The sequence below is a fragment of the Protomyctophum parallelum genome (assembly GCF_964188405.1).
Source record: "Protomyctophum parallelum genome assembly, chromosome: 19".
NCBI classification, from domain to species: domain Eukaryota; kingdom Metazoa; phylum Chordata; class Actinopteri; order Myctophiformes; family Myctophidae; genus Protomyctophum; species Protomyctophum parallelum.
In genome coordinates, this window is record NC_139717.1 from 11,384,709 (window position 1) to 11,395,680 (window position 10,972).

The following is a 10,972-nucleotide window of genomic DNA, read 5'->3' on the forward strand; positions in this document are numbered from 1 at the left end:
TAATAATATTCTCAGTACTCTGATGGTGCAGTGAATCAATCAATCAATCAATCAATCAATCAATCAATCAATCAATCAATCAATCAATCAGTCAGTCAATCGTGATATGGATGAGTATCTGTTGTCCTGGCCGTCAGGAGACAGATAGACAGCACTGTACTTCCACATACAGTACAGTTCTGCCTAAGCCTACTTTTGCTATTTTGGAATTTGAATCGTGAAAAGTATAGCCTACGTTTTGGACATTGAGGTTTCCACCCGACAGAGATGACATGTTTTTAGTTTTAGTTTTTTTTTGTGCTATGCAGTACTGTAAAGCAGTCTTGCCTTTTTCTTCTCTGTATCGCAATGACATTTAAATACCATACAAGCATTAAAGGGAATCGTCTCAATCAATCACAGAACAGAACAGAACTGTAATGTCACTAATGTGTTATTTTGTTCTGTTTGAAATTGCTTTATCATATACAGAAAAGGTACAGCTCTGAGCATTAATCAATAATTGACATTTTCATGAGAACATATACCGTTTTCTGACTGTCTGGTCTGTAAAGAATGATGTGTCATTCTGATGGCACTGACCTATTTACTTCGGAGAGATCAGCGATGGGCCTTTGCAGGTTATATAGAGCATTCACTTTGCAGGTTATACATTGTGTGGTGTTGTGTTTGCAGAAATTGTTTTTGAGAAATGCACAGTGTTTTGCAACCGTTAAACACTTGAACCCCAGCATCCCTATTCTGAGGGAAACGTTTGCCAAAAATAGCAGAACTTGTGAGCTTGCAGATTGGCTATTTTTGGCGTAGAGAGTTGTTGTAAAGAGGGATAAAAAGTAGGCCTACAGTTAACTTGGGTCCGTTATATAAGTATACAGGGTTGTACCAGGGTGTCCCTAGCGAAATTAGTTAATAGCATCACAATCATTTTAACCACGTTAAACATATTTTATACTTAATTCAAACATGGTGAACATTTGTGCAAATATATTTTTAAATTGAACATTGTACTCAAATATTTGCGTCCGGAGATGCCAGGCAACCACATCCATAACAATCTTAATCTTAATCAATATCACCACCTAAAACTGCAGTATGAATAAACCTAAAGTCTAGGGCGACCCCCCCACCCCCCAGTGGTGCTTGTCAGGTGTTCAGGTTCAGGTTCATTTATTTGTTTGTCCCCGTGGGGCGATTTGGTTTACAGCAAGGCATAACACAGGCAGGTAACATGAAACACAAAAACACAGTAAAAAGGCACATAGTAGGCCCATGCCGTAGCGTAACGGTCTGGGCACCGGACTGGTGATCCAGTCGCGGTGTGCCGCGGGTTCGACTCCCGAACCCGACACGGCCTTTACCGCATGTCATCCCCCCATTTCTCTCCCGTTTCCTGTCAGCCTACTATCTGTCCCTTAAAAAATCAATAAAAGGCGTAAGCCGCAAAAAAATATCTTAAAAAAAAAAAGAAAAAGGCACATAGTACACATAGAACAATAAAACAGGATGGCAGTTCAAGGTATCAGTGTAACATTATAATTCATAACATTTTCAGAACAGTTGTATAAATAATTAATACAAGTGAGTCAGGTGACAAGTTACCTCCTCCTATCGGCATTTAGAGCCTGGATAGCTACAGGCCCGAAGGAGAACTTATACCTGTTGCTTTTGGCCCCTGGAACTTTTAGGCGAATGCCAGAGGGAAGCAGCTTGAACTCAGAGCTGAGGGAATGGGAGTTGTCCGTACAAATGGACTGTGTGACAGTGACAGTCTCTCCGTCACACTGCAGTGTGTATCCAATGGTGGACGACATCAAGGCACAGCGGCAGCACATCAGGAAGTGGAAGAAGAAGGTGGTGTCAGGCCGCCGTGACGCTATACTTCCTGTCCCCATGACTGAGTTAGAGTTTCCAAAAGACTATGGTCTTTCCACCAGACACATTAAGCCGTTTTGGGCGGGAACCCCTTTTGGTGTTGGCATTATGCTATGCTTTAGCTATTGAAAAATAGCAGATCTACAAGCTCATAGCGCGCCACCGAGTGGCACGCTACGAGCTTGTAGGTCTGCTATTTTTGACTGACATTGAAACATAGCTTTTTCAGAAAACTGTCAGGATGTTGACATTTTTAGAATCTGATCTCGGGTCAGAATGGGTTAAAAGAGGCAGGCGTAGCCGCTGTTGTTTTCAGTCCCCCCACTGACTCTCACTCTCGTGTGTGTGTGTGTGTGTGTGTGTCTGTGTCTCTCTCTCTCTGTCTGTGTGGATTGGTCATTGTCATTGGTAACTCGTGCCATGCTGTTATAATCTGCCTCCAGCTCGCCTGAGCTCAAAGACCGCTGGTTGGGTACTCTGCACAGGTACGCATCCATGACTTTCTCACACTACATTGTTAATCACGTGAGGCAAATGAGCACTTGAGATTAAAAGACAATTACTTCATTTGTGATTGTATAGGTGTTGCATCTCTAAGAGTTTGGGTCCATTTGCACAGTTTGGGAGTTTTTATTACCAATAATGAATAACTTTGATGACTAATGATAACACATTTAAAATATTATTATATTATATTATTATTATTATATTTATTTTGTATTGTTTTATGTGTTTATTATATGAATTATTTTTATATATGAATCTCTCCTTTTAAGAGGCTCATAATATATGTATGGACTTTAGATTTAGATGATATGTGACTTGCAGCGTGAGGAGCAAATCGCCAGTCTGTGTGATAATCAGCGCTGCACAGACTGACCAAATGCAAACCATAAAATCGAAACAAAGTCAACATTATTTCTCTTTTACGCGTTTCCTCATCACAGGAAGATTAAGGAAGCAAAAGAGAGGAACGGTTGTACTTCTCCTCCAAGCCTACTCATGAAGGTGTTGAGTGGCAGTGTCGCTGTAAGTTACCCCCTGATGCAACACAGTTGGCCACACATAATATAGCACACATCGCTATTTTCACAATATTTGACAGTGGAACCGAGTCAAACTGAATATAATATGCCTCAATGAACTCCTACATTCCAAGTGCTTGTCAGGGTGGGGGGTCCCAAGTTCAAATATTCTTTTGGGTGGTCCCCAGTTCAAATATGATTAAAATATGGTATAATTATGTGTAGGCCTATTACACATACATCCACTGTGTGCCTCACTCTCCGTCTCTCTGCTTTCTAGACTAAAAGTCTAACCGGAGGTGGAATGGAGCCTTGCATTGGGTTTCCACTTGAGGTGAGCCAATTCCCATTCTGCTTTGAAGAGTGAATTACAGTGTGATATTAAGACATGTTCATGTTTGTTGAAAATATGGGCAATTTTGGAGTGGGACGGTGTTGAGGTCGGGTTGATCTCGTGGGTCTTGTTTCACTCTGTGTCATTCAGACGGAAGTAGTCATGAAGAGTGTGTGTGTGTGTGTGTGTGTGTGTGTGTGTGTGTGTGTGTGTGTGTGTGTGTGTGTGTGTGTGTGTGTGTGTGTGTGTGTGTGTGTGTGTGTGTGTGTGTGTGTGTGTGTGTGTGTGTGTGTGTGTGTCACGGATCGCATGTGCTTGTGGCTGTGGAGGTGTGTGTGTATAATAGCGTGTTTTAGGACTGTTAAAGACAGCCCCCTCCCCTCTGCCAATGACACACCTTCCCTCATCCTCGTCATGTCTTTACTCATGTTTGTTTCGTTGTCAGGGCGATGCAAAGATCTCCGCCCTGCCCAAGGCCTCACATAGCCAAGACGACAGGCTGGCTCAGCAGCCTATTGGTGAGTTTGAATGAAACCACAACCCCAGATGTCAGCTTGCATGGGGCCGCAGCACTGGTGAAAGTACTCAAATGTACAAGTGAATGAGAGCACCTCTACACTCCTCCTGGTTGTTTTGCACTGCTGCCTGTCATCATAATGGTGACTGATCCAAACGCTTAGTATTTTGTCCTCCTCCGTCCCACTCCCATCAGAGAACGGCAGCAAGTGGAACATCCTGAAGAGCGTTCTTGGGAGGAAGGCCCATCAGTCCGAGTCCAGAACGCAGCTGTTTGGACAGCCGCTGACGAGCATCTGCCCCGATGACGGCCTTCTGCCCAAACCAATCGCAGTATGTTGTTCCTCTTGTTTTAAAGTGCCGTGCCGTGCTTTTTGTACTTTTTCTGTTTTGTATGTGTCTATGGAGTTAATTACTCTAATAACGGATTGAGCTTATAGATCTGCAGCTTTTGCTGTTTTTGGATTTTAATCCTGAAAAGTAACAGTTTTGGAGGTTTCCACCTGATAAATCGGCCTCAGGTCTTAATGCTCAAAACCTTGTTGGAACATAACAGTATCTACAAGCTGCACAATGCAATGTGCCGTGGAGCCTGTCGATCGGCTATTTTTGGCCACGATCACCCTGTCATTGGTACAGTATAGGCATGCTTTCTGACTGAAGAGTGTCAGCAAGAAAGGGTGTCATCTTATAATGGCTGTTACTAGTGAGGTGGCCCAATTATAGATATCATATTGCAAGTGTGCGAGGTGTACCTTGAAGCGTGCACGCTGCATAGTGTGGTGTGGCGGCATCATTCTGAGGTGACACCACGAACAATGTGAACAGGACCCCTGTGGTCGTCTGACTCGTCTCGCACGAACGATCCACCATCATTGATCCGTCTCTTGTGAATCAGCTGCAGGTGTCAGAGTGAATTATTACTTTACTGTACCTTTCTTAATCCAGGGCTCTGTATGTGGTCCCCTCCTTTTCTCCCTCTATGGCAAATCTCTTCGCCGAACATAATAAATGAAGGCAGGATTGGGGTCCAAATGGGGGCGTCCATGGCCTAGCGCTTATCACCTTGAAAGTCAAAAGGTGGAGAATAAAATGACTGCTGTATAGGTTGGCTGTCCATCCCTGGTACCTATAGACGCATTCAGAGACGGTTCAACGGCCCGCGGTGGCTGAGCGCTGCCGTAATTAGTTACACTACTTGACAGTGACACAAAGTTGAATTTTGCTACTAGTGTTGGAGCAGCCATAAACTACACAGGTTCATCCCGATGTTCTGGGCATCTTTGTAAAGGTAGTAGTTAGTAAAAAGCAGGTAAAAGAGCAACGTTTGAGCATACTAACAGTCACTTTCCCATTCAATGTAGTAGAAGAGCTGCCCATACATATGTACCCCGCAGAATAGATATCTTGTCTCCGCCTACAGGAAATCCGGGTCCCCTGCGACCAGGGGACCCGTCTCTGAATGTGTCTATACTGTGGCAGGCGGTGGCCATGTAACACTCTCAGCCTCCACTTAAACATGCACACACTTCCACGTAATGATCCCCCATGGACCGCTGACTTATTCATGCACACACGCATGACTATACTGTTGTGCCACCGACCGTAATCTGAAGTGGTGGACAAAAGTACTCTTATTTTTTCTAAGTAGAAGTACAGAAGTATTGGCTTGTATACTTAACCCATTTAGGATGCGAACCCCCTTTGGGGTTTTTACCCTTCCAAGACGGGAACCCATGTGTGGGTTCTTGTTGCTGTACGGTTACAATGTAACATTTTTGTATAAATATTTGACTTTAGACTTTAGAAGGATTTAGAAGGTTAAAGAACCAAACGTAAAATTGCTCGTGACGCAGAATGTCCCATTTCAAGTTTTCAAATGCATCAGAAACCTTTTGAAAATGGCAGATCTACAATGCGACGCATTGTGAGCTTGTAGATCGACTATTTTCAAATGGCCGAAATGTATAGGGCAAGCTAAGTGGTTAATGTATGTTTTGTAATACTAAACGACAAAGAAACTAGTAACAAATGTTTTCAAATCGTGGAGTAAAAAGTACAATACCGGTTTCGAATCCCTAGTGTAGTAGAAGTAAAAGTATTGCAAATTAAATACTCAAGTATAGAAGAAACACCTAAAACTTGTATTTAAGTATAGTACTTGCCACCACTGGTAAGTAAAGTGTACAATATTTGGATCTGAGATGTAGTGGCGTAGAAGTAAAAGCATTGGAAATCGGACATACTCATGTAAAGTAGAAAATACCTCAAAACAGTTACTTTCCACCACTGGTAATCTGATCCGTCCCCTCCCTCCCTCTGTCCCTCGCTCCCTCCCTCGCTCCCTCCCTCCCTCTGTCCCTCGCTCCCTCCCTCCCTCCCTCCCACCAGGTCCTGCTGGCGTTGCTGTGGAAGAAGGCTCCGTCCACGGAGGGCGTCTTCAGGAAGCCGTGCAACAACAAGGCCATGAGGCTGGCCCGGGAGCAGCTGGACGGAGGACACCACGTGGACATGGGAGACATGAACGTGGCCAACCTGGTGGGCCTCCTCAAGGTGCGTCGCATTAGGGCTCATCAACCTGGTGGGCCTCCTCAAGGTGCGTCGCATTAGGGCTCATCAACCTGGTGGGCCTCCTCAAGGTGCGTCGCATTAGGGCTCATCAACCTGGTGGGCCTCCTCAAGGTGCGTCGCATTAGGGCTCATCAACCTGGTGGGCCTCCTCAAGGTGCGTCGCAGCGGGGCTCATCAACGTGTCCGTGGCAAAGGCTTTGGTCTCATCCGTGGCAAACGTTTAGATTTTCTTTTGACGCGCCATTATGATGCCAACAATTAGGACCCTATCGTGATATCCATTATCCCAGACCATATCTATAGCCACATATTAGGATATCAGTATACTGGTAATGTATATATTTCCCATCCCTAATAGTGACAGATACAGAGACTGAGGACCGCTACCTAATGCAAAGATCACAGTAAAAAATACATTATTAAAAGTGAGCTATTCTAGTGAGCTATTCGTCATCTAATGAAGTATATAGGGCTTAAGATGGTTGATTGCAGGAGGGATGGTGGTGTGATACGGTGTGTCTCCTGTTGACCACATGCAGAGCTTTCTGAAGGAGCTGCCCGGCAGCCTGCTGGTGTCTGACCTGTACGACGTGTGGATGGAGGCTCTGGACACAGAGGACGTACAGCAGAGAGCTGCACGGGTCAAGAGGTCAGTTCCCCGGCTTTAGAGCCACCTAGCTTTGATCTATTTTAAAGCCACGATCCGCGCAACATTCTGTGGCTCACTCCCTCATGCGCTGCTTCAAATACCTTTAGTGATATTGTCAGCAGGTGTCCTAACGACACCGCAGGGTCTAGATGCCTAGAGTAGGGAGACCACCGACTGCACATGTGATAGTTATTGAGCGGTGCCTAACCGCTCCAATGAACGGCTATGTGTGTCCGTATGTATGTATGTCTCCATGTATGTCCGCTTGAGTATGGCAATACCGCTGGGTGACCTAAAGTGGCACTGTTGAGTAGCCTAACACACACACACACACACACACTGCCTGCACCGCTCAGTTCAGCTTCAGACGTGTCTGATTTATTGTGTATTACTATACTGAGCTATAGTTATATTGTATATATTATATATTGTATAACGTATACATACAGATTGGTTAAAAGTAATGTTTTATTCATTGAAAGTAGTTGTTTGGTCCAAGTTTTCTGAATACAGACTTTCAGAGTGTGAGCTGAGGTCGTTTTATGTAACGTGTGTTTTTAGTTTTTCACACATTACATAAAAGTTAAACACTTCCCCTTTTCCTCACTTGGCCTACATGTCAGTTTTGAAAAAAGAGAAGTATATTACATAAAGAAAGGGGGCGCGCTCAACTGACATACATCCTCTTCCTCTTTCAGGGTGGTAGACATGCTTCCGGGGCCCAACAGGTTGCTCCTGCGGTACCTCCTGTGCGTGCTCTGCCGCGTCCTCGAGAGCGCCAACACCAACAAGATGGACGCCGCCAATCTGGCGGTGTGCATCGCGCCCACGCTGCTGCAGCTGGAGGCCGCCACGCCCATGGCGGAGCAGATGGCCAAGCTGAACAAGGTGCAGTGTTGATGCTGTCGACCTAAACTATGACGAGAAATGACCGTCGACCACGTTTTTCTTAAACCGACGAAAACTAGATATAAACTAAAACTAAAACATTTCAGATGACTAAAATGTGTCTAAAACTGAATGGGTTTTTATTCAAAAGACAAAATGACTAAAACTATGTCAAAATTTGCTCTGTCAAAATCAACACTAATAAGGTGAAAGTTCTAGATGCCACTCGCCTCCCTGCAGGGCTCTTTGAAGCTCTGCGGTGAAAACCACAAACGAGTTTCACAAGAGTTTAGGCTGCAGCAGCAGCCGTGCTGTTCTGAAGCAGCCGTGGTGTTCTGAAGCAGCCGTGGTGTTCTGAAGCAGCCGTGGTGTTCTGAAGCAACTCCATGGGTTTCGTTTCACAGAGCAGTACTGAAGGAACTGTTGATGTTCAGACAAATAAAGCGCAGTCCTGTATTGATGTCAACAATAGTTGAGAATTGGCAGCTGTACAACGCAACAGAATGTCAAATGTTTACAACTTTTGTTTAGTCAAGCAAACAATCGTACTTAAAATCGTACAGACTAGCCTACTCGCATTTACATCTACTTAATATATTGTTCATAAACATCTCCATTCATGCATGTGAGGATACACTTAAAAAAGTAAAAGGAGAAATGCACATCACAAAATAGTTAGAATAAAAAGCTGAATTATGAAACATTAAAGGAGAACTTCGTCCATTTTCAACCTTATGTTGAATAATTGGTCCTCCTGGCTGTGGAGTCGTGTGGACAGTTCAGAAACCTGCCAGTGACATTGACAGTTGATATAAAATGTCCTTTCATAATATGTAAGGTATGTTGAGCGATGTTCAGTCACTTTGGATGGCGAATCATGTTGGCTCATCCAGCTCTCCTGTCCTGGTTCCCTTGCAGGTGACGGAGCTGACGCGGTTCCTCATGGAGAACTGCTGCGCCTGCGACATCCTGGGGGGAAACGTCTCGGACCTCCTGGGAGACTTCGACGAGGACTCCCTGTCCTCCCAGCAGCACGACTCGGCATACGACAGCCCCGGCCCCGACGGAGAGGCGGGCTCCGTCCAGGGAGAGGCGGCGGGCGGTTCGTCCAACTGTCCGCACGATGACGCTGTCTTCTTCCCAGCGACAACCAGGCCCGCCGCCTCCAACCGACGCCGCTCCGAACCCTTCATCTCGCACATGTCTGCGGTGAGGAGCCTGCGTGGCGTGGGCTCCAGGAGCCAGGAGGACTGCACCCGCGAGAGAGAGCAGCCCCTGAAGAAACCCGTCTCGGACGATTCCTTCTTGCTCAGAGGGCGGGGGGGAGGAGCCTGGGCCGCGGAGGCGCTGGCGCCGTGGAACGTGGAACCGGCGCTGCTGTATGTCGCCTGCAACCTGTCCAAGGAGGGCTCGCGCTCCTCGTCCTGCTCCCTGGAGAGCAACCAGTCGGAGGGCTCCGTTTTCGCCAGCTCTCCTCCTCCGGGGTCTCCCGTCTGCGTCCGCAGGGCCAACTCCACCCGCCAGCCGGCCACGTCCTCTGGCGGCATGAAGGAAGGAAAGGACGTGGTGGAGGTGAAGAGACGCTCCCATTCCATGAGGCTCGACGGCGCCAAGGTCCCTCTCAGGACCAAGAGCCTGGGCGGCTTCTCCTTCTCCAGGGGCAGTCTGAAGAAAGGCGGGCACCACCAGAGAGAGAGGCCCTTCACCACCTGCGGGACCCTCCAGGAGGACTCCCAGAGCGAGGGGGGGCCTGAAACGCCAGCGGCGGACAAGCTGATCAAACAGCGCCGGCCCCTGTCGGCCATCGAGGTGTTCCGGCATGTGGACGCCAAGCTGCCCTGCAGGCCTCCGCCCTACGCGCACGCCGTGCTCAGCACCGCCCTGCCAGCGCCTCCTCCGCAGTACCGGACCATGATGACCGTGCAGGTCGCCCGAGAGCTGGGCAGGAGGTCCCGCCCCTCCTCCGTGCATGGCGATTTCACTGCGAGCTGTCCCGCGATCCGGTACGCCGCTGCGGACTGCCTCACGCTAACGCCAGCGGCCACAGCGGTGGGAGTCATACCGCCGTACCGCCGCCCGAGGGCCATGTCCGAGTCTGTGTCGCTGTGCTGCGGCCAGCAGCTGCCATTTGAAGACTTCTCTTACGCCAAGGAGTCTTACGTTTGAATGGACTTTCACTCTTTCACTTTGAATGTACAGTATGTTGACTGTGCGCAACCATTATGCTTAATTTATGCTATCATATGTCGGTGTTGCATGCCTGAAACTGCTGGCTTTTGGCACGCGACACCAGCGTATGACAAAGTAAATGAGGCGTTTTCAGTAGTACCGTTTAGAGTACATCATTTCGTGGATATTTATGGTGTAGGGTAGATATCTAGTCGATGGCAAAAAAGCTATGTAAATAAATACAGAATATCATGGAGAAAAGTATGCTGAACTTAAAAATGTATCTGTATCTGTGTTCAAGTTTGTGTTTTGTTTTGTTTTGTATAGTCCCACTGTATGAACTAGTATCTGAGCGCACATTTTATAATCTTTTGTAAATACTAACCTGGTTACTTTCACTACATTAAAGCACCTTTGTGATGATAAGTCATACTTTGTCCTCATTTTATCTGGTGGTGTAAAAAATAATCGATTCAGCAATGCACCGCGATTCAGCCATGCATGATTCTGCATCGATGCAGCATCATGACATAATCGAAGCCTAAAAAAATTATATGTAAATATAATAGGCTACTGTATAATATAATTCAAATTAGAATTTGTTGTTCAGTATATCTGTGCCAAGTTGTGCAGTAATATAGAAAAGTGATGCAACACGATGCATTGTAGAATCAAATCGAATCACTACCTGGTGAATCATAAGTAGTAATCGTAAGCAGTGCCAATGCACTGCAATGCAACATAATTTTAGCCATATACCTGTAAGTTCAAATTCTATAGTTGACCATGTTGGTCCACCCAAAACTATACTTGGGCTGCTCCTTTTTTCCTTATGTTGCCGAACCAAAAATAACCGATCCACACGCTTGTGACTTGTAGAATTTTGATCAAAAGATTTGATTGAAACAATGTGAGGAGGATGACAATGCAACAAAAATCTCAATATTG

At 46.2% G+C, this 10,972-nt stretch overlaps 1 protein-coding gene across 1 annotated transcript; it reads left to right on the forward strand.

Annotated features, from left to right (window-relative positions):
* The first annotated feature begins 2,225 nt into the window (after positions 1-2,225).
* Positions 2,226-10,443, forward strand: tagapb (T cell activation RhoGTPase activating protein b). The gene is made up of 9 exons (XM_083790264.1): positions 2,226-2,357; positions 2,820-2,901; positions 3,178-3,231; positions 3,677-3,749; positions 3,944-4,080; positions 6,139-6,300; positions 6,858-6,967; positions 7,666-7,855; positions 8,774-10,443. Exons 2-9 carry the CDS (start codon positions 2,875-2,877, stop codon positions 10,019-10,021), a joined length of 2,001 nt encoding a protein of 666 aa, XP_083646390.1. The 5' UTR covers positions 2,226-2,357; positions 2,820-2,874; the 3' UTR covers positions 10,022-10,443.
* Positions 10,444-10,972: the final 529 nt, after the last annotated feature.